At 42.8% G+C, this 27,992-nt stretch overlaps 2 protein-coding genes across 2 annotated transcripts in view; one reads left to right on the forward strand and one right to left on the reverse strand.

Moving 5' to 3' along the window:
- Window positions 1-9,618, reverse strand: part of LOC139378909 (HAUS augmin-like complex, subunit 3) — a 35,472-nt gene extending 25,854 nt beyond the window's left edge. The window contains exons 1-2 of the mRNA XM_071121508.1: window positions 9,585-9,618; window positions 2,262-2,377 (exon numbers count right to left, since the gene is read on the reverse strand). The gene's annotated coding sequence lies outside the window, so the exon portion shown is untranslated. The remainder of the gene's footprint in view (window positions 1-2,261; window positions 2,378-9,584) is intronic.
- Window positions 9,619-15,338: 5,720 nt separating this feature from the next.
- Window positions 15,339-27,928, forward strand: LOC139378913 (thioredoxin-like). Its single transcript, XM_071121515.1, has 5 exons — window positions 15,339-15,467; window positions 20,566-20,670; window positions 26,290-26,355; window positions 27,286-27,351; window positions 27,520-27,928. The coding sequence occupies exons 1-5, from the start codon at window positions 15,342-15,344 to the stop codon at window positions 27,583-27,585; spliced, it is 429 nt and encodes a 142-aa protein (XP_070977616.1). The 5' UTR covers window positions 15,339-15,341; the 3' UTR covers window positions 27,586-27,928.
- Window positions 27,929-27,992: the final 64 nt, after the last annotated feature.

Here is a 27,992-nt window from a genome sequence, read left to right on the forward strand (position 1 = left end):
ATATTAACGAAGTGTAATGGCGTGCTTCAAATAGGTTTTTATTAAGAAGCATATCCCCCCCCCCCCCCCCCCCCTCATGAACTCTCAACCTACTGTGCAGTTTCACCAACAACCACAATACTACCCAGAGCCTCAAGTCTATTCCAACTAATACCAGCCTCCTCCACCCAGAAATGTATCCTACCCCGTCCTATGCCAGTCCTACACCAAGTCAGCCTCGTTACCCAGCGTACAAACCTTGAAACGTCCCTACCACTCAAACCCAGAACGTCCTGAACCCAGAGAGACCTCAGGTGAACCCCCCCCCCCCCCCCCCCCCTACCCTTCAGCTTGTGCCCTTCAGCAGTATGGTAGACCCCAACCAGCTTTACCAGTTTCACAAGCCTTCGATGTGCCTACTGCTCACTACTACCAACGGTCCGACCAATAGCTAGTCCCAGTAGTACCAATTCACACCCCACAAGTGGCTCCGGAGAGACCCAGGTATTCATCCCGGATAGAGGAACCTTCCTTCCCCAACTTTATTCACGAAGATCCTGAAGAGTTTGCAACTTTAAGAATGGCCCTCACAAACCTACTGCCAGAGGAGGAAACAGAGAAGTACAAGTACCACATCCTCTTGGATCACCTGCACCTGCCTGCCACATGGGCCTGGCTTATGCTAATGACTCCCAGCCATACTCCTCAGCACTGGACCAGAAGTATGGCCAACCCCACCACCTAGTCCTGAGAGAGATAGCAACCATTCAGAATATGCCCAGGTGATTCAAGCAAGAGCTTTCAGTAGCTTTGCCCTTCGAATCCGCTCACTGGTGGGGATGCTCCAGTCATTCCAGCACGGCGAGGGATCTGCTGAGCTGGCCTGCTCCTCCCATGTTTAGCAACTCCTCAGTAAGTTATCAGGAGAACAAGTTGCCAGTTATGCCCATCATGCCCACAGAACCAGGCCAGGTGTCCAGTACAATCTGAAGGACTTCTCCTTGTGGCTGCAAGATGAAGCAGAGTGTCAGGCAGTTGCTGCCCAGGTTTGTGAGCTCCACCAAGCACCATCTTGGACACAAAGGAAAGGTTGCCAGACATGCTCCAAGCCCTCATCTAATACAGCTACAGTCCTGCATGGTTCCAATTCTACCTCCAAATCCTCACCCACCAGACAATGTTCCATACACCCACATATGGCTTCAGAGTGTAACTTGAAGAAACCCTGCACCAAGTGTCACAGAAAGCATCTTGGCATCCTGCATGATGTCCACAACAGAAAACCAGACTCTAGAGTCTATGTCAACCCACAAAGCCATTCCCCCAAAGTACTCTTGAAGGTTGTTAAAGTCTTCCTGAGTGGCATAAATCTCAACATGTTGATCTTTGTTATTCTGGATGATGGCTCAGAACGCATACTGCTACTGTCAGCTGCTACCAAGCACTTAGGGCGCAACGGAGCAGCTGAAGACCTAGTGCTTTGGACAATCCTACAAGAGACAGAAACACTAGCAGGAGCCACAGTCCACTTGCAACAAGAAATTCACCATCCAGGGTGCATTCACCTCCAACAAGATGGGCCTTGTAGAACAAAGCTACCCAGTAGATATAATGCAGCGATGCCACCATCACCTCAAAGGCCTCCCTTTGCGTGCCTTCTCCAGAGTTTAACCTCCTCCTCATTGGATCTGATAACCCCCCATCTCATCACTCCAATTGAGCATGTTCACCTAGGTCCACCAGGAGCACCAGCAGCCTTAAAGACTAGCCTTGGATGGACACTCCAAGGCCATACCCAACTCCTAGACCAGTCCACTCTGCAGCAGTGCCTGCTCACAACATCCCTTGCTCCTAAATCTAACTTACTCTACAACATAGAGAAACTATGGCAAGTTGATGTGCTCCCTTTCCAGGATGAGAAGATAACCGCTTGATCCAAGCAAGATACAGAAGCCATGTCCTTAGACTCCATTAATGGGATTGACCACTACTCAACACACCTCCTTCACACTAATATGGCACCCCAAATCCATGCCCCCAAGGTAGCAGTCATACCTATCCTCCGACATAGAGAGAAGCAATTAGAGCGCAAACCTGAGTTGGCTACCATCTACTACCAAAAGGTAATGAAGTTGGTCAATGCTGGCTACATTGCCATCTCAACACAGATCAAGTAGATGGACCCCAACAGAGCATTCTGGTAAATCCCGCATCATCATGATGTTCAATTACTCCTTCCTGTACCAAGGAGAATCCCAGAATGAACATCTCCCTGGACCCACCCTTGCTCAATGTGTTCCTCTGATTCCGCCAGAACAGCATCGCCATCAGTGCTGACATCGAGTCCATGTTTCACCAGGTACGACTGCCTCCCAAAAACCGCTCTCTCCTGAGATTCCTGTGGAGGGGAATGAGAAAGGAAAAACCCCAGATGTATATGAGTGGCAAGTCTTATCCTTTGGCACCAGCTGCAGTCCATGTTGTGCCACATATGCATTGCAGAAACATGCTGTACAACTGAGAGAACAAAGACAATCCATAACTCAGTACTGCACTCATATGTAGATAACGGTCTACAAAGCCTTCCCACCATCCAGGAGTCCAAACAACTACTGGTCAGAATGCGACAACTGCTAGCTTCAAGGGGCTCTGAAATACAGCAGTGGGCCAGCAACCGTTTATCTGGAGTTGACCACATACCTCCTGAAGCACGATCTGAAAGCGCTAAACTCTGGTTGTCATGACCGAACAAAACCAAGACAGGGTACCCTGGGCCTGAGTTGGCACTGTCTATCGGATAGATTGGGCTGCAAGCACTGACCAGTTGAGTACAAGAGCCTTACCCTGATAATTGTGTGGCGAAATCCTGCACTTTAAGAGCACACCAGCTGTCAGGTAGGAGGAAGTAAATACGCTGCAAGCCGGAAGTTCACAGCAAAAACCATAGCCCTCTCCCTCCGTCTCTCTCTAGTGCTTTACACTGAAGCTGACTTTTTTCTGTTTAGTGCAGATGGGATCTGTAAATGCACTGGTATTGACATTTGCGTTAAAGGGGGTGTGGGTTTGAGTATATCGCTTGTTATTACATTATTGATTTTATGTATTACAATTTTGATTTATTTTGTATTGGCCAATGAGACTTTGGGGACATTTTTAATGTGCTTTTATGTTTTGAACTACACAGTCACACATTCATGTACCTAACTCCCTTTTCACTCTATGTAAGGAATACAGATATTTGCAAATCTAATAACTGGGTTCGTTATTGTCTGTTGCCTCTACGAAATTGCCTCTGAGTTGATCTATTTATTATTAGTGTATGAGGCATTATTGGTTGGGATACCCCTGTGCTGTGACTTGATATGGTGCGTCTTATCCTTTCTCTCCACTAACTAGCTAGCAAACAGGCTAAATTCTAGGCAGTCTCCTCTGCGGATGTGTGCGCGTGTCTGGTAGTGGTATCCCTATCCTTCTCCGTTCATATCGGCGGAGTTAATACTTGCCTGGCGCCAGAACTAAAATCTTTACCTTTCTCTAACAATACCGCTACAAAATGTGTACAAAGTCTTGGCAAGTCAGTATAACCCGCTGTGTTTCATATCAACCTTCACCGCCCAAAGTAAAGTCCTGCTACAGTGACTGTGGATGAATAACAGAGTGGGATGACCCAATCCCCCCCAGAGAGCACTATGCATCAGGCCTGGACTGAGTGGGAAGGTGAGCTTCCTGACTTGGTCAAGATACAGATGCTATAGTCCCAGTGTACATCCCATAGAGTCACTTTCCAAAGAGTTGCTTGTGTTCTATGATTCTTCAGAGCATGCTTATGGGTCAGTGGCATTTCTCAGGATAGAAACCCAGCAGGCACAAGTCCATGTCTCCTACTGCCATGGCTCACTCAAGAGTAGCTTCTAAACATCCTCTCGCCATTCCCCACCTTGAACTTTGCGCTGCCCTTACAGGTGACCAGTTGGCCAAGCTGTTACAGACCTAGATCACCTTACCTATGGACAGGACAGTTCTGTGGTCAGACTCCACTAGTGTTGACTTAATTGCACTCAGAATTCAGTCGATACAAAGTCTTTGTTGTTGCCGACCCTGTAACTGAAATCCTGGACCACATATCACCCACGACTGGAGGTATGTTGACACACAGAACACCACAGCAGATGATATCACCCGAGGAAAGAGTCTGGCTAAATTGTTTGCTCTTCACATGTGGAATCATGGCCCTCCCTTCTTTCACCTATCCCCCCCCCCCCCCCCCCCATAGCGCCACAGGAGCAACTATCAGAGTTGAGGAAACCACTTACCCAAGCCCCCCAGGAAGCTGTGCTTCCTCTGCCAGATGCAAGTCACTTCAGTACCTGGAAGGACCTGATTAAAGCCACTTACCGGTCTATCAACCAAACTCACTCTCAAAACCTTGGTTCTCCAGCTACTGACCATTTAATGTGAGATCCTCTTTCTCCAGCACTCCCAGAGAACATCCATCCCAGAAGACCTCCATTCGCTGTTAATTAGTAAGTAAAGTGGCCCTCTTGAAAAGCCACCTTCAAAACCTCTCTCCTGAATTGGACAAGTCTATAGGTCTTCTTTGAGTTGGGGGCAGGCTCCGGAGAGCTGAGACTCTTAAACCAAGCTTGGTGCACCCAGTAGTGCTGGATCCGAATAACCCAATCGCTTGGCTCCTCAATCACTATGATGACAAGCTTCTTGTCATCCTGGTGCTGATACGGTGTTTGCTGACATCCGCCACCATGTCTGGGTTCTGAAGGGACGTCAAGCTGTGCGTCAACACCAACATTCCTGCCTCAAGTGCAGGGAATGGAAAGCCATGTCCCCAAAATGTCAGACCTACCTTCTTCCCATCTCCGCCTACACCAGCCATGAAGGATGAAGATGGAAATGGCTATTCTTAGGAAGACGGAAATATGTTTCCATATTTGGGGCAGCTGTGGTTGAATTGCCCCTACCCTGAGACTATCACCAACCACCATCCCCTGTCCAAACCCTCTCCAGCAGAGGCTGGACTCCAGCTCCTTCACCACCTTTAAATACCCACACCTGCCAATAATCAGTGTAGCAGACCTTACCATTTCAGTTTGTATTTTGTTACAAGACACCTTATGTCTTGTAGCCCTTTCTTTGTGTATTTTGGATGCATTTATTTTACCATTATTTAACTAGGCAAGTCAGTTAAGAACAAATTCTTATTTTCAATGACGGCCTAGGAATTGCCTGTTCAGGGGCAGAATTTGTACCTTGTCAGCTCGGGGGTTTGAACACCACTCGGTCCCATATCGGTTTTCGAGTCACTATTATTTGAGCCACAAGCAAGTTCTAAGTCTCAAGTCGAGTCCCAAGTAGAATGGGTCGAGTCTCCAGTAGAATGGGTCGAGTCTCCAGTCACGTCCAAATATTGCATTCTAAGAGCAAGTTAAGTCAGGCCACAAGTTAAGTCAAGTATAAAAAATCTATACAGGCAATGACTTGTTAAACTACAAATCTTTGTTTATTTATTGAGGCTACCAGATAGACCATTCCATTATTTTGTCGACAACACATTTTGGTTATGTAATTAATTTTAACAAATTCCAAATGCAAGTTTCATAAGTCGGTCTAAATGTTTCAAGCAATTTTGACTTACCAAAAGACCAGCAGTCCTATGCTAGTATTGTTGCTTTATTCCCCGTTGCTGGTGAGCTTGCAAAGTAAAATGTTCATATTCTTGATCAACATATTCTAAAAAACAATTGGAGCTGCAAATTAATTTATGTCAATCCTCTCTCCCTACAATTTTCAGTTTGCGCTGAACCCGATCCAAAAGCTGTACAGCAAATCAACTGTTTAAGAATAGACAAGGCATGTGGTAATGAGGCATCAGGGTTAGAGATAAACAAAAGGAGGTCGTCAGCATATAACGAGACTTTCTGATCTAAGCCTTTCCTGAGTATACCTTGAATAGCATCAATAGTGTGCAGTATGACGGCGAAGGGCTCGATTACAAAAAAAAACAACCCTGTCTGGATCCACAGTGCAAGGGAACATTGTCAGAAGACAAGTTATTAGTCCGTACTGAAGCTATAGGAGAGAAATACATTGTCTTTATCCAAGCAATGAATTTGGGACCAAAGCCAAATCTATAAAGAGCAGTTGTTAGGTAGTCCCACTCAACGCGGTCAAAAGCTTTTTAGGCATCGAGCGCAACCACCACATCCGGGTCCCCCGATTTACAGATCTGATGTGCAAGTAATTTATTGGCATTGTCGCCTTGCTCATACACTCTGTATCGACCTCATAAAAGTAATTGTTCAGCTTGTCTGGTAGAGAGCTTGTCAAATTCAGATCGGAGTAGCTGGCGTTCTTTATATTGATCAGAGGAACGGATTTGTGGCATACTTCTCATCCAATGTAGCTATGGCTTCGCTCAGGTCTCGAAACCGCTGAGAGCGAGCTTTGTTTTTATTGGTTGTATAAGAAATAATTTGGCAACGTAGGTATGCTTTGAAGGACTCCAATATGGAAGAGCAAGACATCCCTGCGGTTGAATTAATTTCTAGAAATAAGATGATTTCAGAAGAAATGAAATTGACAAACTCCTTATCTGAGAGTAAAATGGGGTTAAGACGCCATTGATAACACATAGGAGGTCGCTGGGGAAACTCTAGTTCAAGCATTAACGGTGAATGGTCAGAAATAACAATACTCTCATAAGTACACTGCCGAAGGTTAGGCAGACGTTTTTTGTCCACAAAGAAGTAATCAATGCGGGAGTATGTTTGATGAACATGAGAAAAAAAAAGGAATACTGTCAAGGAAACAGCAGGCCTCACACATAGCATATTTCTGAAGAAAAGATGGAATAAGTAGGGCACATTTAGATGGGCCTGTATATCTTTGTGAGGACTTGTCAAGAACTGGGGATATTGTACAATTGAAATCCCCCCCTAAAATCAACAAATGGGAATCTACATTGGGTATAGCAGATAAAAAGGTAAAAGTGAAACTTGTGTCATCCCAATTGGGGGCATAAACACTAGCCAAAACAAGAGGGGTAGAAAAGTTTAACAGTTACTATGACGCACTGTCCCTTAGGATCAGCAAAAACCTCAGAAGCTACAAAGGGAGTAGATTTATCAACCAAAATGGCAGCACCCTTTGATTTACTATGAAAGTCTGAGTGACACCGTTGACCAACCCAGTCCCTGCTAATCTTAAAGTGCTCACCAGTCTTCAAGAAAGCCTCTTGCTAAATTTGCGTTCAAACCCTTTAAAATGTGTCAGCACCCTCTTATTAGCCCATTTGATGTTCCATGAAATGTACTTGATGGTATTATTTTGGCCACCCCGAGCACTCCCGTTATACAACCCTGTCATTAGAGCATAGTGTGGAAAAACAATGAATAGCCAAAAACCCCAGAATAACCTGTCACAGAGTAATAATGTACGGTGTAAGATACTTGGAAAAAGTACAGGGAAAAAACTAAAAAGAAGACAGAATGACAACATTAGAACTGAACAATTCAAACTCTTTCCTCCCCCCAACCCAGACAATACCTCCCCAAACGAGGTACAAACATGTTTTCTTCACACAGTATGTGTGTGAGAGTGCGGTGTTAAACCCAAACCCACAGTCCCGCCATTTAAAGTAGCGTTCTGCGTTAGTGAATCAAGCAGCAAAAAAATGAATTTAAAAAAAAGTGAATCCCATGTGCAAACAAAATTTGAAAAGCACCAGATTTATACAATTATATTCCCAGTCTTATAACAGGTATTGAGAGAGAAAATAAATAAAATGTACTAAGGCTTGTCGTGGACATTTCCTGTATTACCAAATCATGAGAGAGCAAACCACACACAAGTCAGAGTTATCATAAAGTTCATTTTTAATTATATGAGCTTCACCATAGCCCTGTGACTCTCAGATCAATTCAGTGTCTATAAATGAATTCTCTGAGAGTGCTTACAAAACAGTCCTTAGTATCATTATAGCCAAGACACACCCATCAAAACTCACAAGATAAATAACAGATCTTAGGAACATTATACAAATAACCTTTTACCAGAAAAAAGAGTATCCCATAATTTATAGCATTAGCTATAAATTATCGTTCAGTTTGGTCTCCTAAACCGAAGCTCTTACCTCGTTCTTGGTACCACTTAGGACCCAGACATTACCTCACCCAATGGCATACAGTGGGGCAAAAAAGTATTTAGTCAGCCACCAATTGTGCAAGTTCTCCCACTTAAAAAGATGAGAGGCCTGCAATTTTCATCATAGGTACACTTCAACTATGGCAGACAAAATGAGAGAAAAAAAATCCAGAAAATCACATTGTAGGATTTTTAATGAATTTATTTGCAAATTATGGTGGAAAATAAGTATTTGGTCAATAACAAAAGTTTATCTCAATACTTTGTTATATACCCTTTGTTGGCAATGACAGAGGTCAAACGTTTTCTGTAAGTCTTCACAAGGTTCACACACTGTTGCTGGTATTTTAGCCCATTTCTCCATATCAAATACACCCCCCCTGGACAAGCTTACAGAGAGACGTGACTGGCACACAGACATTGTGGAGCCAACCTAACTGGTTCCCCATTAATCACACCATCCCTTCACATGGTTTAGGAATAGTTAGACACATTCACAGATAAGACTAACCCGACCTCTCCCCTCTCTGGGCCCAAGTAACCTTTTCCACATAAGCATACTTATAAAAATGTATAAAACATCTTATTTATAAATGTTACCTAAAGGATTCTGATTCTGCCACGACAAGCTCTCAGCCAAAAACCTCTCATTTGATGTAAGCAAATTGTAGTAAAACAACCCCAGAAAAAAATAATCTAGTTGGACGATGTGACAATGTACAGCCAAGACCACAAAACTACGTCTGTGCAACATTGAACGTTTGCTGGGTATAAATTATGTTCAAAGCCTTCAACATTGAAGTAAAGACCTCCAAAAACATGTAGCCTCAGAACATTTACTGTTTACTGGGTTGAGACAAACGGATGTGGTAAACAAATAACCAAAAGTCAATGAGATAATATGTAAACATACTGAATAGGTCATTGAGACAGCATAGAAACAAAGGAATTACGTAAAACCTTAATAAAATGAAATAAAAATGACAATGTGTCACGCCCTGACCTTAGAGATTCTAATTTATTCTCTATGTTTGGTTAGGTCAGGGTGTGACTCGGGTGGGAGAATCTATGTTTTCTATTTCTTTGTTGTTTTTGCCTAGTGTGGTTCCCAATCAGAGGCAGCTGTCTATCGTTGTCTCTGATTGGGGATCATATATAAATTGTCATTTTCCGTTTAGTATCTGTTCGCTTTCGTAGTCGTTATTTTTTGTTTGAGTGATTCTTGACAATAAAGATCATGAACACTTTGCACGCTGCGCTTTGGTCCACTCTTCCTTACAACGACAAGCGTTACAGAATGCTTTTAAGGCAAGCACACTAGATGATCAAAACATTCGATCACATCAAATAAGCCTGAGTAGTAGCTCTCCTGGGTTCGCCAACTCCCGAACTTTACAGGAATTTTAGTCATAACTAAACAGTTATTCCACAGGTCGGGTACTACTTACTTACTATCCACAGTTAGCAACAGTTGCTGATCTATGAGCAAGTTCAAGACTTCTTGATGTGGAGTTGAATGTGAGCCATAGTCTCCTCCGGAGAATCAAAGGTGTAGTCTTTTCCATCATGAAAAATGGATGGTCCCGTGGTAGTCGTTTGGTCTGCCCGAAAGCTGCGCGCTGCCTCGACACAGTGGGGGAGTAGTCCTGGTAGATCGAGAAACTCTGTCCTTGGCATATTAAGATGGCGCCAAAGAGGATGGCTGACGTTTTACATGCTCCTGGCCAATTGTGCTATTTTGTTAGTTTTTTTGCATTGTTTTGCTAACTTATTTTTTAAACTTATTTTGCATATAATGTTTTTATTTATATTTATTTATTTCACCTTTATTAAACCAGGTAGGCTAGTTGAGAACAAGTTCTCATTTACAACAGCGACCTGGCCAAGATAAAGCAAAGCAGTTCGACACATACAACACAGATAAAGTTTGATTTGATAGCTCAGTGGTCTTGCGGGCTCGTGAGAATATCCATCTTCTCATGGAAAAAGGGCACTCGAAAAATGATGTCACGGTGCCTATCACCGTCCCGGAGCTTTGGGCGCAGTGACTACTTTAAATAATACTTTTAAGATCAATTGGATAAAACAATTCCTAAGAAGACCCACTTCTATCTGGAATTTTATTCCTCATGTCTTCTCTACTTCTGGTGGCCTTAACTTCATGTTGTTTTGCAATTATAATATTGACAAAGTTCCAGTGAAACTTTCTGCTTTTCATCGGCAGGTTTTCTTGTCATGGTCCTTAATTTATAAACACAATTTTTCTCCACACAGATATTATATATGGAATAATCGGGATATATTGTATTAAAAATACCTCTCTGTTTTTAGAATATTGGTTCCGAAATAATATCCTATTGGTGAGCCAACTGGTAAATGCAGAGGGTCTTTTACTCAGTTATAAAGAATTCTTATCACTTTACAAGGTCCCTGTAACACCTAAAGATTTTGCAGTTGTTTTAGATGCCATTCCCTCAGGTGTTGCTATGTTATTCAGGAACGTGTCAAGACCTGACCCTCAGAGCCTACCTTCTGTTGACCCTGTTGACTCATCAGTAGGAAAGATTTGTTTCTCTTTTGGTCCATTCAACAACAGAGCGATATGATCCTTGTTTCAGCAGGATGTCATGCCTTATTGGAATGGATTTATTGATAATATCTGTTGGAAAAAAGTTTGGATGTTGCCACACACATACCTACTTGTTAACAACATTAAGGAAGTTTCCTTTAAAATTATTCATAAATATTATCCTGCCAACCACTATATGAAGAAGTTTAAGGAAAACATCAACTCAAATTGCTCCTTTTGTAATGACCACCCAGAAACAGTTGTGCATCTTTTTTGGCATTGTATGCATGTAAGAAAACTGTGGCAAGACATCAGTAGGTTTATAATTGAACACATTTATGAAGATTTTACACTATTGTGGAAAGATGTACTGTTTGGATTCTTTACATACAATAGAAATAAGCGGAATCATTTTTATGTAATTAATTTCATTATTCTTTTGGCCAAATTTCATATACACAAATGTAAATTTACAAACAGAAAACCACATTTTCATACCCTACAAAAAGAAATTGAACTGTATTTTAAGACGGTTAAATGCTCTACTAACAAAAAAGCTGTTAGAATTGTAAGTATATGCATGTCCCTTAAGGTCCTTGTGTAATTGTAATGTGATATTGTACCCCCTAGCTCGATTGTCTATTGTTTGTAATCTATGTATGCTTGTGTTCCCTCATGTGCTTAATGTATTGATTTGATATTAATAAAAATTAAAAAATTAAAAATAAAAAGCTTTGGGCGCAGTGACCGGTGGGAACGATCAATCAGGGGTTTCTCATCCATGGCAAGAACATCCTTCAGCAGCCTGGAGATGAAATCTGTGGTGCAAGGCATTTCCGTTGACTCTGGGACCGATACCAGTCTCAAGTTATTGCGGAGAGAAAATCCCTCAAAGTTCACACAGCTCTCCTGTACCTTTTTCAGATCTGCAGCCAGGCGTTTCACGTCAGCCTCCAAGGAGGTAGTCAGGTTGGAGACACTGGTAGCAGAGGTCTCCAGTGCTGCAATCGTCATGGTGTGCAACTCTGTTGTTTTGAGTGACAGCTGGCACCGTCTCGTTTCGCAGGATAGTTAAATCTGCTTTTAAAAGTATCAGAAACATCTTGTATTCGGACCTCAATCGTAGCAACTACATCCGCTTTCCTTTCAACTATCTCAGAGCGTGGTAGCTTGATGGCCTCGAGATTTTTAATTTCAGCGCCACCAGGCAAAGCCGCACCCCTGGGTAAAGTGCGAGTCTCTAGGCCCTCTGACTCAGGAGAGGGCGGTGATAAAAATGTGTCTTGTAGGCCGGGTTTTCTCAAAGTCGTGTTTTTGGCCTTATGTTTCGTTGACATGCAGACATTTGAAAGAAAAGTAATCTTGGGTATTACAGAAAAGGATCACCAAGCTAATATTTGAAAATAAATATGGTTTTGCTGTAAAATTCACAAACTTTAAGAATAATGCGGGAGCAAATGGAAAACATGTCAGTCGCACATTGCGCCAGTTTTCAAACTTTTTGACCCTTGACCCCCAACAAGGAGTGGTTCAAAGCTTGCAATCCCCGCGCAAATGTAGCCTGTCATTACAGCCAAAAACGGTGATGCATTTTCAAAATGTAAGACACAGAAATAAACCGCGTTTTACACATGCATTTTAAAGTCAGTCATTCATGTTAGCAGTAATTAACAACTAGGGATATCATGTCACATCGTTACTTCTCTGGAGTCAAGAGCAAGCAGGATCATATGGCCTACCTGTATGCAGCGGAGGTTGCAGGATTGGATGGAAAGCATGATCTATCTGTAGGCTTTTTCTTCCTCACAAATATTGTAATTAATTCATCAGAATATATCTACACCCCATATGTATTGAAGGTAGTGCGATGTTACAGCTGTCTTTAGACATACAGTGCATTCGGAAAGTATTCAGACCCCATGAATTATTTCACATTCCACAGCCTTATTCTAAAATGTATTATATTTTTTATTAATCTACACACAATACCCCATAATGACAAAAACACGTTTTTAGATTTTTTTGCAAATGTATAAAGAAAAAATGATATCACAGTTATGTAAGTATTCAGACCCTTTTCTCAGTACTTTGAAGCACCTTTGGCAGCGATTTACAGTCTCAAGTCTTCTTGGGAATGAAGTTTGGCAAACCTATATTTTGGGAGTTTCTCCCATTGTTCTCTGCAGATCCTCTCAAGCTCTGTCAAGTTGGACGGGGAGCGTCGTTGGACCTCTATTTTCAGTTATCTCCAGAGATGTTCGAGTTTTAGAAGTGCTTAGGGTCGTTGTCCTGTTGGAAGGTTAACCTTCGTCCCAGTCTGAGGTCCGGAGCGCCCTGGAGCAGGTTTTCATCAAGGATCTCTCTGCACTTTGCTCCGTTTATCTTTGCCTCGATCCTGACTAGTCTCCCAGTCCATGCCACTGAAAAACATCCCCAGAGCATGATGCTGCCACCACCATGCTTCACCTTCGGGATGGTGCCAGGTTTCCTCCAGACGTGATGCTTGGCATTCAGGCCAAAAAGTTCAAAATCTTCATGTGCCTTTTACTGAGAAGTGTCTTCCGTCTGGGTATTCTACCATAAAGGCCTGATAGGTGGAGTGCTGCAGAGATTGTTGTCCTTCTAGAAGGTTCTCCCATCTCCACAGAGGAACTCTGGAACTCTGTCAGAATGACCTTCGGGTTCTTGGCACAGTATTTCCAGTGGATGATTCGGAACGGATTAGTTTTTCCAAACTGGCCCTGAAATCATTTTTTTTCCTCATTCAAACTTGAACGTCATGAAGGAAGCCTGGAGGCTCTTCTGGGCGAGTCTCAAGTCATCAAATTTGACTCCAAGACCTGTTAGTCTTATTTCAGTCTTTGGGAGCTAGCTAGCTATATGTTCGTCTTCATCAGACAGTAGCTTGCGTTTTCAATAGAGGCTGCATTTACGTTGTAGATATAAGCAGGCCATTGGCTGCATACATCACAAGGGGTATATACAGGAGTTCTGATTGGTTCCAAGTTTAACATTTCGGCAAATTTGCCTGAGAAGACAGTGTTTAAATATACTTTATGAAAAAATGTCCTAGAATTGTAGGTTCCAACAAATTGTTGTCATCATAACAATGTCTTACTCTCAAATAGAAAATAAATCTGCTCCTCCTCCCTCGCTAGGGATAGATAAACTTCACTATATTCGGCATTGGCCCACCAACTACTAGTAGGACAAGGTTGTGTATTTGCAGCCATTTCAGCAGGTTTTCGGAATCGAATCGACTCTTTTTCTACTACTGTACTTGAGTGTCACGGCCCACCTACATTAACTTCCGGTAATACAAAATTGTGAAAAATAAAAATTACCCTGCTGCCAACAATTATCCCTCACAACAACAAAAAACAAACACCACCCCATTCCACTATTTAACCCTATCTAATCCTACTCCGGGAGGACAGAACACTACCACACAACACCCCCTGGAAATCTTCTACAGTAAAACCTGTCAATCCCGAGCACTTCTCTGCAGCAGCCACCACAACCTATTTTCTGTGATTGACATTTCATTTCTGCAGTACAGTTAACAACAATGGCTATGAATGCTAAGAAACCCACCTTACTGAAGCACATTATTCCCATCCCTCTCTATTGGTCTCTGCGTACTCACAGGAATCCTCAAGGATCCCTCACCCTGTACCCATCTTCCTCTACCACTCTCTTCACTGCTTCAGCATACGACATTTTCTGTACTACTGTTACCCTAGCAACCTGCCTTTTCTCTCACCTGACACCTCCGATCTCCAGCCACAATTTACACACACACACAACTTTCTCCACCGATACTTCACGTTCATTCGTCTCATGCCATCCTGCACACTTATCGCCTCTTCCTCTCTGTTTACTTTCACACTTGACAAGCAACTCCTAATGCCGCGTTCACACACTAGTCTGAGGTAGGCAACTCGGAAATGTCGAACATGCTAACTGGTACCACGCGGCACGTGTATAACCAGTTAGAAAAGTCGGACATTTCCGATTTTCTGCTTCCGATTAGCACATGAACGCTGCATAAATCCAGAGTCTGCGCATGCACTTCCCAGCTCCAACGCTATTGGACGCTTCTGAATCACCGGGTCTCCCAACCAATCCCATGACCGTAGTAAAACCAGGAATTTGTCAAATCACGATGACTTGTAAAATAAACTACTGTACATGTTGTGAGATTAAGTATTTATACTATACTGTTTCAAACCAAGTATGATCACTTTTTATTCACGTTAGGAAATACTATAAACTACCACGATGACTTGTAAAATAAACTACTGTACATGTTGCCTAACTACACATCATGCAGTATTCATTAATCTCCCGTGGGCAGATGAGATTAAGTATTTATACTATACTGTTTCAAACCAAGTATGATCACTTTTGATTCATGTTAGGAAATACTATAAACTACCCCATCTACATGACCCAAGTCATTAGCATACTTGATCTGCAGACTACACATAAAATATGAAAATTACATAAAACATTTCAATAACGACAATTTCCGAGAATGTGTCCTATACATTGCATGTAACAGATGCTACAATATTTATATGTATCATCCCGATCAAAAAGTGTGTTCATTCTTTGGCCTCGAAGGGCAGGGCTTATGAGCGGCGTTTATAAGCCCAGACCGTCAGGGTTTGTCACACTTCACCCAGGAAACTGCTTGCTTCTACAGGAGTGTGCTGTAACTTTGCGTACTGTCAACATGATTATTATCATTGACGATAAGGTAAGACCTATTCAGTTTGGTCGTTTTGAAACGTTTAGAGCATTTAGATTAGTGTTCCCGTTGCCGCGCCTGTCATCAAATGTTAATTCCTAGTTTACCGCTAACTAGCTGTTTGAATGTCATTTTGTTATGGGTGTAAAATGGCACGTTGATGCCATTTTACACCCATAGCACTAGCTAGCTACCTAAGGGCCAAGGAAACGTGTTCATCGCGATAGTTTGCGGGCTAAATATCAACATGGCTAGATCAAATGTTTTTGTTTGGGCGAAACGACCAACTTCACATAGAAATTGGAGTTATAAATCTGTCAGTCATTGAAAGCAAGTCTAAACTTTAGATCCCTTGAATGTGTTCTATGCTTCCCGTTAATTTTTCGCATCCTTCACTTTCTGTTTTGTAGCCTACACCAGCTTCAAACAGGTACAAATATAATATTTTTGGTTATAGAAAATATATTTTACTGTAGATGGTACAATAATTCTCAACATTGTTAGCTTGTTTTGTCACAAACTGAAACTAGGCAAACTAATTTAAAAAAATAGGGGTTAGATCAGCTTTAATATTGCACATGGTCGTTTCCGTCAATAGTTTGCCTTTCCAATCACACATTTTTAAATATGTATTTTCACTTAACCCTACCAGCGTTTCCATAATTGGAGTAAACTAATGGACCACAGCATGTGGGCTTCTACTTCCAGTTTTATATACATTTTAGACGCAGTGTATTTTACAGTAGTTATCTTTTGTTTTTAGTCCCATCCTTCAGCAGCTCTGCCATCTATCTCTGAAAACCATAGTCTTGATTTATATTTGCCAAATATTTTTAACTGTGCTGTTTCACAGAGGTTCTGAACATGCATACATTTTATGGCCACAGTATATTATACATGAGTTATCTTGTAGTTTTTAGTCCCACCCTTCAAGCTCCACTCAATTAGGCAAACTGTTAGAGATTTCTGCATAGTGCATTTTACCTCTTAGATTTAAGATCCCCAAAACAGGGGACCTTACATCTAAGGAAATGGCTTATGTTGAGTGATGGCTCTGGTTCCCACAGACAGTTTTTTTTCTTCTTTTTTTTTCTTCTAAGTCTGTGATGTAATGTGAAATCTGAAACCACTTGAAGCTGGGATGGCCCTCCTACCATTTCACTCCCCATCAACTCCTGTCTGAACCCCACATTGCAGGGCAGATTGGTTTCATAGCCGCAGCACATTTTAGAGATCAATTTTATAGCCATTCATCTAAAATAATTCAGTGTTTAAAACAACACTTTCTGTTTGTCATAGACTGACAAGATAAATGTGAGATGAAAGGTGAGTTTCTAACGAGTTCAGGAAGCCAAGATCTGGGAGATGTTCACAGCGATTGGGGCAGACCTTTTGCTCAAGAGACCTGTAGAAAATAAGCACATTTTCTTTAACTATACATACAAATATGCATTTTACAGTTAAGGAAGGTGAAATCTTAGTTAATCATTTCATAATTTGATTATACTAAACTCAGCAAAAAAATAAACGTCCTCACTGTCAACTGTGTTTATTTTTAGCAAACTTAACATGTGTAAACATTTGTATGAACATAAGATTTGAAAAACTGAATAAGTTCCACAGAAATGGAATATTGTGCCCCTGAACAAAGGGGGGGGGGGGGTCAAAATCAAAAGTAACAGTCAGTATCTGGTGTGGCCACCAGCTGCTTTAAGTACTGCAGTGCATCTCTTCCTCAAGGACTGCACAAGATTTGACAGTTCTTGCTGTGAGATGTCACCCCACTCTTCCACCAAGGCACCTGCAAATTCTCTGACATTCCTGGGGGGAATCGCCCTAGCCCTCACCCTCCGATCCAACCGGTCCCAGACGTGCTCAATGGAATTGCGATCCGGGTTCTTCTCTGGCCATGGCAGAACACTGACATTCCTGTCTTGCAGGAAATCACGTACTGAACGAGCAGTATGGCATTGTCATGCCAGAGGTTCATGTTAGGATGAGCCTTCAGGAAGAGTACCACATGAGGGAGGAGGATATCTTCCCTGTAATGCACAGTGTTTCGATTACCTGCAATGACGACAAGCTCAGTCTGATGCTGTGACACACCGCCCCAGACCATGACGGACCCTCCACCTCCAAATTGATCCTGCTCCGGAGTACAGGCCTCGGTGTAATGCTCATTCCTTCGACAACAAACACAAATCCGACCATCATCACTGGTGAGACAAAACCGTGACTCGTCAGTGAAGAGCACTTTTTGCCAGACCTGTCTGGTCCAGCGACGGTGGGTTTGTGCCCATAGGCAACGTTGTTGCCGGTGATATCTGGTGAGGACCTGCCTTACGACAGGCCTACAAGCCCTCAGTACAGCCTCTCTCAGCCTATTGCGGACAGTCTGAGCACTGATGGAGGGATTGTGCGTTCCTGGTGTAACTCGGGCAGTTGTTGCCATCCTGTACCTGTCCCGTAGTGTAATGTTCAGATGTAGCGATCCTGTGCAGGTGTTACACGTGGTCTGCCACTGAGGATGATCAGCTGTCTGTCCTGTCTCCCTGTAGCACTGTCTGTAGTCCTCATGCCTCCTTGCAGCATGCCTAAGGCATGTTCACGCAGATGAGTAGGGAGCCTGGGTGTATTTGGTGTTTTTCAGAGTCAGTAGAAAGGCCTCTTTAGTGTCCTAAGTTTTCATAACTGTGACCTTAATTGCCTACCGTCTAAATTGTTAGTGTCTTAATGACCGTTCCACAGGTGCATGTTGATTAATTGTTTGTGGTTCATTGAACAAGCATGGGAAACAGTTTAAACCCTTTACAATGAAGATCTGAAGTTATTTGGATTTTTACGAATTATCTTTGAAAGACAGGGTCCTGAAAAATATGTTTTTATATTTATAAAGCATGTCATTTCAAGCCTTATTTATACAATTTTGTTCACTAGGAAAGTCATATCAAATGTCATTTTTTGATCATATTTGTACTGTGTACTTGAGCATGTGTCCTCAATTGACTACACTTCAGGAATTTATAAAATGTATAACCAGAAAAGTGAGATTTTTAACCTTTTTGAGTATGCAGCATTACAAGTTTTTTTTAAAAATTATGTTCCTCATGATAAATCATTTACTTTTGGGGATTATGTAGATTAACCGGTTTAAATGTAATAGCCACGCTTGCTTCACACTCATGTTGGTGCAAGCAGGCTAGGTATCAACAGCCAATCCAGTAGCGTCTGGAAACTAAAGTCCGCTTTGATTGGTCAATAGTAACTGTCGCAGAGTATTTGCATAAAGTTCAGCTTTCCCCAACTTTGGTCATGCCCTATTTATGTCCCTCGCCAATGCTGTCATTGCCCAATCGTCTCTGCCCACTTTGATTTCTTCAATGAAATTGAATGAGCTTCCGTTGTTTCATAACCCCCAATGTGCTATGTGGATATCTTGTATAATGTAGGAGGTGTAAAATAAACTCGGAAGCGAGTGTGGACATGCTAGGTTTCAGGAGCCTGCGGGTTTGATATGATTCCACCATGAGTGGCAACAACCGGCTACTATTCAACTCCTAGTTTATCCAGTGAGCATCACATTTAGGATAGCTGGTTGGCTAGCTAGTGTTCTGTCTCACTGGCCATGCAAGTATGATCATGGCTATAGTAGAAGGGACCATGCAGTAGCCAACTAGCTAGCTAATCGTGGATGCCAAGAGACCCAGCTATCTACACATGGCAGCTCATGGGCACACATGCTATGTTAGACATGATATCACCATGGACAACAATAACTGGCGATAACTAGTTCATTTTCAGACCTATTCAGCTTAGTTTATCCACTGGGGGGGGGGGGGGGGGGAACTGTCAATTTTCTCTTCTGCACTGTTAAACCAATCCAGTAAATGTGGAAGAGTAGTTGAGATGTCGCTTTGTTAACGCCAAAAGTGGAAGCTAATATGTCGCTTTGTTAATGCCAAAAGTGGAAGCTACGTCACAGGCTCTAAATTTTCCCTGATAACAGGAACATCTGGGTGTTGGGGACTGAGCAAAAGCTAGCCCTTGATCATGAATCTCAGTTCCATTACATTGCACAAGTCATTGGACTAAGATGTATTTTGTTAAGTCTGAACATCAACATGCGTTGCTTGCGGTACAATGTTGGAAGCATAAGGACCTTTTCATATCAGCGAGCAATCATTTTCAAAAAACATTACATTGATGCACACCTTTTCTTTATAGGGTTTCTGGAATACCGAGGGACCATCTGTGTTAATTAGCTATCTAGCATGCTCTGAACACCTGTGTGTAACGGAAGAAGGCTGACAGAAATGTGTTGTCACTGAAATACTCTCGGCTGAAAATGTGATGAAGACGGTAGAAACCGTGTTTTTTTTTTTTTTTTTTTGCATTAATGACATTTTGATGTGATAGGAAAATAAATCCCTTTCACATTTCTAGAACTGTATCGCAATTTAGAATCAAATCCCACTTAGATGGAGTTTTTGGCTTGCCAGAGCCAGTCTACCTCTGAATATATTCAATTAGGTCCTTGGATCTAAAGGAGTAACGGTAGGCTCCTTGAGTACTTATTTTGTCTAGGTAGAGGCTAGTCTTTGACTTCATTGTTGAGAAGATGGCATCTCACCCAGGCAGTATGGATAGTGGTGTTAAAATAAGCTATCAATCAAGGCTCCTGGTCCAGCCTCAAACGAGTTGACATGAATTAGTGTGGGCTTTTAGTAGATAAGACTCCCTTTGGAGAGGACTTGTGATCTGCTCAATCGAGCCTGAGGAGCATCGATGGTCAATTGCAAGTGTATGATAACAGAGCATAGGCAGTCGATTACTGATGTCTGTTGTGGTGCTCTTGACATGGGATGAATGAATCCTCTGAAGTCATTGACTAAATCATGCTCTTGTGTGGTCTTATAAGATGCACAGACATTTGCTTCGTCTACAGAGATGTGTGCTTTTTACTTTATTTTTGACTGTTGGATTAAGGTGTTTCTTATTGTCCTGGCACTAAGCAAGGTCCTACTATCATGTTCCTGTCAACCAATAAAGTATTCTATATTCTCCATTGTTTGCCAATAACCTATTTGTATACTCTATTGTTCTGTAGGAGGCCTTTCTCAGTGCCCTGACAGAAGCAGGAGACAAGCTGGTGGTAGTGGACTTCACAGCCACCTGGTGCGGCCCTTGCAAGAACATTGCTCCCTTCTTCAAAGTGAGTGGTCTACCAGCCTAGAGATGTCTGCCCCTGAAATGGCAACCTACTCCCTAGTACACTACTTTTGAAAAGGGTCCATTATATAGGGGATAGGGTACCATTTCAGATGCAGAATATACACTAGATATACAAAAGTATGTGGACACCCCTTCAAATTAGTGGATTTGGCCATTTCAGCCACACCTGTTGCTGACAGGTGTTTAGAATCAAGCACACAGCCATGCAATCTCCATAGACAAACATCGGCAGTAGAATGGCCCGTACTGAATAGCTCATTGACTTTCAATGTGGCACAGTCACCGTCCAAGTCAGTCAAATTTCTGCCCCGCTAGAGCTGCCCCGGTCAACTGTGCTGTTATTGTGAAGTGGAAAATTCTAGGAGCAACAATGGTAGGCCTCACAAGCTCACAGAAAAGGACCCCTGAGTGCTGCAGAGCGTACCAGTCGTTTGTCCTTGGTTGCAACACTCCCTACAGAGTTCCAAACTTCCTCTGGAAAAATGCAAAGTCGGCACAGTAACATCTTGGGAGCTTCGTGAAATAGGTTTCCATGGCCTGAGCAGCCGTACACAAGCCTAAGATCACCATGCGCAATACCAAGTATTGGCTGGAGGGGCGTAAAGCTCGCTGCCATTGGCAAAATAATGGTTTGGGGCTCTCATGGTTCGGACCAGGCCCCTTAGTTCCAGTGAAGGGACATTTTCATGCTAGATCATACAATGACATTCTGGATGATTCTGTGCCTACAACTTTGTGGCAACAGTTTGGGAAGTCATGCTGAAACAAAACGACCAATGCCCCCCCCCATGCACAAGTGAGGTCCATATAGAAATGGTTTCTTGATCGGTGTGGAAGACCTTGACTGTCCTGCACAGAGCCCTGACCTCAACCCCATTGAACACGTTTGGGATGAATTGGAATGCCAACTGCGAGCCAGGCCTAATCGCCCAACCTCACTAATGTTCTTGTGGCTGAATGGCAGCAAGTCCCCACAACAATGTTCTAGCATCTAGTGGAAAACCTTCCCAGAAGAGTATAGGCTATTATAGCAGCAAAGGGGGGGACCAACTCCATATGAATGCTCATGATTTTGGAATGAGGTGTTTGACGAGCAGGTGTCCACATTATTTTGGTCATGTAGTGTATGTCTATGGGTCCATGATGTGTCCCTGGGCTCAAAAAGCTCAAGAATTAGTATTTTATTAGCATTCCTGCAACATTATTTTGTTGCAATATTATTTTATCTCAGAAATTAATGTAATTGCTTGCACCCAAATTGGCAGTTTTTTTAATTGATAGGATTCATATAATATTCAATACATGTATACCTAAGATCTGATTTGGCCCAAACTTTTTTCTATTAATGAGTTAGACATGAGGTATCCAAATAAATGGTAAAAAGCCACCCAAGGACCCCCCTCCCCATGCCATTATTTGAATCTTAAACATTAAAATGGCCAATTTGGGTGTAATCAATTAACTAAACTTATCACATCAAATTATATTTCACATGTTATTTGTTACGTGTCAAATACAACAGGTGTAGTAGACCTTACAGTGAAATACTTACTTATATGCCCTTTAACACTTATTTTTCTTAACTGCATTGTAGGTTAATTAAAGAGCAGCAGTAAAATAACATTAGCCAGGCTATATACAGGGGGTACCAGTACAGAGTCAATATGTGGGGGTACAGGTCAGTCGAGGTAATATGTAGGTAGAGTTATTAAAGTGACTAAGCATAGATAATAAATAGTATGGGCCTTCCGATTGGCGCAGTGGTCTAAGGCCACTAGAGATTCTGGGCTTGAGTCCAGGCTCTGTCACAGCCGGCCGCGACCGGGAGACCCATGGGGCGGCGCAAAATTGGCCCAGCGTTGTCCGTGTTAGGGGAGAGTTTTGGCCAGGAGGGATGTCAATGTCCAATCGCGCACTAGCGACTCCTGTGGCGGGCCGGGCGTAGTGCGCCCTGATATGGTCGCCAGGTGTACGGTGTTTCTTCCAACACATTGGTGCGGCTGGCTTCCCTGGTTAAGTGGGTGTTGTGTCAAGAAGCAGTGCGGCTTGATTGGGTTGTGTTTCGGAGGACGCCTGACTCTCGACCTTGGACTCCCGAGTCCCATCGGTTGTCCCGTACGGACAAGAGTAACGACCAATTGGCTACCATGAAATTGGGGTGGAAAAAGGGAGTAGACAAAGAGTAGCAGCAGTGTAAAAGGGGGGGGGGACAATGCAAATAGTCTGGGTAGCTGTATGAAGAAGCTGTTGAGAAGCCTTTTGGACTTGGTGCTCCAGTGCCGCTTGCCGTGCGGTAGCAGAGAGAACAGTCTATGACTAGAGTCTTTGACTATTTTTAGGGCCTTCCTCTTACACTGCCTGGTATAGAAATCCTGGATTGCAGGAAGCTTGGCCCCAGTGACGTACTGGGCCGTATGCACTACCCTATGTGTAGTGCCTTGTGGTCGGAGGCAGAGCAGTTGCCATACCAGGCAGTGATGCAACCAGCTCTCGATGGTGTAGCTGTATAACTTTTTGAGGATCTGAGGACCCATGCCAAATCAATTTCAGTCTCCTGAGGGGAAATAGGCTTTGTCATACCCTCTTCACAACTGTCTTGAGGTGTTTGAACCATGATAGTTTGTTGGTGATGTGGACACCAAGGAACTTGACGCTCACAACCTGCTCCACTACAACCCCGTTGATGAGAATGGGGGCGTGCTCGGTACTCCTTTTCCTGTAGTCCACAATCATCTCCTTTGTCTTGATCACATTGGCGGAGAGGTTGTTATCCTGGCACCACACGGCCAGGTCTCTGACCTCCACCCTGTAGGCTGTCTCTTTGTTGTCGGTGATCAGGCCTACCACTGTTGTGTCGTACTTAATGATGGTTTTGGAGTTGTACCTGCCCGTGCAGTCGTGAGTGAACCGGGAGTACAGGAGGGAACTGACCACACACCCCTGAGGGGCCCCGTGTTGAGGATAAGCATGGCGGATGTGTTGTTACCTACCCATACCACCTGGGGGTGGCCCGTCAGGAATTCCAGGATCCAGTTGCAGAGGGAGGTGTTTAGTCCCAGGGTCCTTAGCTTAGTGATGAGCTTTGACGGCACTATGGTGTTGAATGCTGAGCTGTAGTCAATTAGTAGAATTCTCACATAGGTGTTCCTTTTGTCCAGGTGTGAAAGGGCAGTGTGGAGTGCGCTTGAGCTTGCATCATCTGTTGGGGCGGTATGCAAATTGGAGTGGGTCTAGTATTTTAGGGATAATGGTTTTGTGAACCTTGACCAGCCTTTCAAAGCACTTCATGGCTACAGACGGGAGTGCTACTAGTCATTTGGTAGTCATTTAGGCAGGTTACTTTTAGTGTTCTTGGGCACAGGGACTATGGTGGTCTGCTTGAAGTGTTGGTATTACAGACTCTGTCAGGGACAGGTTGAAAAATGTCAGTGAAGACACTTGCCAGTTGCATGCTTCAGTGTTGCTTGCTTCGAAGCGAGCATAGAAGTGATTTAGCTTGTCTTGTAGGCTCGTGTCATTGGACAACTTGCAGCTGTGCTTCCTTTTTGTAGTCTGTAATAGTTTGCAAGCCCTGCCACATCCGACGAGCATTGGAGATGGTGTAGTATAAATAAATCTTAGTCCTGTGTTGACGCTTTGCCTGTTTGATGGTTCATTGGAGGGCATTGCGGGATTTCTTAAGCTTCCGGGTTAGAGTCCCGCTCCTTGAAAGCGACAGCTCTACACTTCAGCTCAGTGAGGATATTGCCTGTAATCCATGGCTTCTGGTTGGGGTATGTTCACACGGTCACTGTGGGGACGGCGTCATCGACGCACTTATTGATGAAGCCAGTGACTGATGTGGTGTACTCCTCAATGCCATTTGAAGAATAACGGAACCTATTCCAGTCTGTGCTAGCAAAACAATCCTGGAGCTTAGCATCTGCGTCATCCGACCACTTCTTTATTGACTGAGTCACTGGTGCCTCTTGCTTTAGTTTTTGCTTGTAAGCAGGAATTAGGAGGATGGAATTATGGTCAGATTTGCCAAATGAAGGGTGAGGGAACGCTTTGTACGCATCTGTTAGGACTAAAGGTGGTCTAGAGTTATTTTGTTTCTCTGGTTGCACATTTTAACATGCTGGTAGACATTTATAAAAAACTGATTTAAGTTTCCCTGCATTAAAGTCCCTGGCCACTAGGAGCTCTGCCTCTGGATGAGCATTTTCCTGTTTGCTTATGGCCATATACAGCTCCATGAGTGCGGTCTTTGTGCCAGCATCAGTTTGTGTTGATAAATGGACAGTTACGAAGAATATAGATACTCTCTAGGTAGATGGTGTGGTCTACAGATTATCATGAGATACTCTACCTCAGATGAGCAAAACCTTGAGACTTCCTTAGATCTCATGCACCAGCTGTTTACAAATATACATAGACCGCCACCTCTTGTCTGACTAGAGGCTGCTGTTCTATGCTGCCGATAGTGTATAACCCGCCAGCTGTATGTTATTCATGTCGTCATTCGGCCATGACTCGATGAAACATAAGATATTACAGTTTTTAATGTCTTGTTGGTAGGATATTTGTGTTTGTATTTTGTGAGTAAGCGCTGTCATATCTAGAACCTCTTTTGGTCGTAGGAGATGGTGGCATAAACATTATGTACAAAATAAGTAACAAATAACGCGCCAAAACGCACAATTTGGTTACAAAATGTTGTAGGAACGCTAATCTTATCTGTTTCTAACTACAGAAATTATTTCCAGAAAATTGGCGCTGGTGGGTGTCATGGCTTCCAGAAATGACATGGAACAACCGCCTCTGCTAGTTGTAGCTGTCTGACGTTCTCCAGTGAGGGGCCTCATGCCAAGTGGGAGTTGTCTGAAGCGGTTGGACTGAGCCAGAGCTATAATGAGAGAACCCTGGCTTGTATCCCAAGTGCCACCCTATTCCCTACATAGTGCACTACTTTTGACCATGGTCCATATGGGCTCTGGTCAAAGTAGTGCCCTATATAGGGAATGGGGTGGCATTTGGAACACTGACCCTGTCTCTGACTGAGTTGTGTGTTGTCTTGGTGACCATCGGGAGAGCCTCCTCCAGGACTCGGCGCTTTTCGCTTATCATGTGAAAGACCCATAATATGGTCTCTAACCAGAATGCTAATGAGCGATGGTGAATCAAAAGCCCACTGAGGATGTTCAGTAAGAGGAAACAGAAAACAAAAATGACTTTTCTATTGGACAACTCCAGTAGTTTCAGTCCATTTGAACACGACTTGGGGCATTATGGCTTGGGGCAAAGTAAAGCATGTTCTCACCACTACCACAGCTGTAGATGTGATACTGCTGCCTGCAACCCATGTTACACTGACTCAAAAGATTCATTGTCACCTCTGCAACTTCTATTACATGGCACTAGTGGTAGTGTAAATCAAGTCCGCCACAAAACAATGGTGTGCGTCCTCTATCTGTCAATTGTATGTTATGACTATGAACACGAGCTGTTATGCCCAAGTCAACTGGTTGAGACGAGACAGTACAGTATTAGGCTTGTTTTTCCATTGATGTTTTGCTGACCCATGACCTTTTAACCTCTGCTCTTTACTTCTGTACAGGGGCTGTCGGAAAAACCAGAGAACAGTAACGTGGTTTTCCTCAAGGTGGACGTTGACGACGCAGCGGTGAGTCACACAGCAGTGTCATCTGAATACAGATTAGGGATATGGACGCTTAAATGTACCTGGGAGACTTAACGATTTTTAAGAAGATAGTTAAGTTATTAGGAAGGACGTCTACCATGGATCGCTAAAATAATAAGGATCACTTTTTTTTTTTTTTTTTTTTTTTTTTTCTCTCTACTATTTTAATATTGTGGGGACACCTATACATTTGTCAGCCAAGCACAAGTTATCAGTATAGCCTATTATCGTCTAGACATGGCGTTTTAGATATGTTCACGCCTACAATAAAAACCTCCAGGTTTCCGTCAATAAAATTCAGAATTACAGTTTGGGGAGTGGGGACTAATCCTGTGTGAATCGTCTTCTGGAATAACGCACATAACCAACGTCTCTAATACCCGTCCGAATAGGGCTATAACATGGCAAAGAATAGGCTCAGTGTAGAGTGCGCTTCAGAAATATCCAAGATTGAGTCACCAAGATTTTGTTAGTAGTTGTTAGTAGTTAGTAGTTGTTAGTAGTTAGTAGTAGCTGTCTAACTAGTGGTGCACGGCTCCAACTCATACTCCACTAATTAGACAGCTCTACTAATGACCCTGCTTTCTTGTCTCAGTTGATCTTTGTTTTGCGGTAAACTGTGGTTGCTGTGGTTACAAGGAGTCGCTTTGTGTAATGTTGGGGTTTTCCAAGACCTACTCGTTTGCTTGATTACAGAAGGCTTGAGGCATTCTGCACAGTCAGTTAAGCTGGACAGGGTTGTCTTAACTAAGACCTTCCTTACTGGGTGTTACTCAACCACATGGATGTTTTTTTTTATAGACTCTGACTGTTTTTGGACTACTACCTTATCATAGCTCCTTATCCCCATGGATAAGGGGTTTAAAAACAAGGGTCTGTTTAAATCACCATTCACTCTCTCTGTTACTGTAGGATGTGGCCCAACACTGTGAAATCAAATGCATGCCAACGTTCCATTTCTACAAGAATGGGGAAAAGGTGGGTCTTTTCATGAGTCTTTATGCTTTTTTCTATATGACTAAGACGATGTTAGATTTAGTACAGGCCTAGTAGTATAGTGTTTATACTACTATACTAGCCCATGTTTTTGAACCGTTGCTACAGTACATTGAAAGTGATTGTAAGTTCTCCTGGTGGTGTTCCCAGGTGGATGATTTTTCTGGGGCCAACCAAGCCACGCTGGAGGAGAAGGTCAAGGCCCTGAGGTCATGAGGCTAATGCTGCCACACACACTGACGCTGTAGAAAAACAACCACCAACCATGTCTATAAAACATATTCCAACTCCCTCTCAACGGAAAGATTCCACCATATGTACAATCTAACATTCAGTAAAAAAAAAAGTACATCTTAATTATATTATTTTCTCTTCTAAATGTTCAGGCCAAATCATACCTCTAAATCCTCCAGTGTATGAGTATTATGTTATTATTCATCTCAGGAGTTTCTCTTTAAAAGGACCATATTATAAACCTGTTTTTAAATCTTAGAGCTATGTTGTATTGTTTATATTCTGTTGTGTGGGTGTGCTCAATAAATTAAGATTCATTCTGAAATTTGGTGTGTTCCCATGCTTTTTATGGGTGAGTTAAGGGACAAGATGGGACACATACTGTAAGT

Source organism: Oncorhynchus clarkii, chromosome 21 (genome assembly GCF_045791955.1).
Source record: "Oncorhynchus clarkii lewisi isolate Uvic-CL-2024 chromosome 21, UVic_Ocla_1.0, whole genome shotgun sequence".
Classification (NCBI taxonomy): Eukaryota; Metazoa; Chordata; class Actinopteri; order Salmoniformes; family Salmonidae; genus Oncorhynchus; species Oncorhynchus clarkii.

What these genes read in the sequence shown, in the direction of transcription:
- LOC139378913 (XM_071121515.1), top strand. Translation starts at nt 15,342, where the DNA reads ATGAGCGGCGTTTATAAGCCCAGACCGTCAGGGTTTGTCACACTTCAC. An exon ending in TTATTATCATTGACGATAAG is followed by an intron (nt 15,468 to 20,565) that starts GTAAGACCTATT and finishes ATTGTTCTGTAG; the next exon opens with GAGGCCTTTCTCAGTGCCCT. An exon ending in TCTACAAGAATGGGGAAAAG is followed by an intron (nt 27,352 to 27,519) that starts GTGGGTCTTTTC and finishes TGGTGTTCCCAG; the next exon opens with GTGGATGATTTTTCTGGGGC.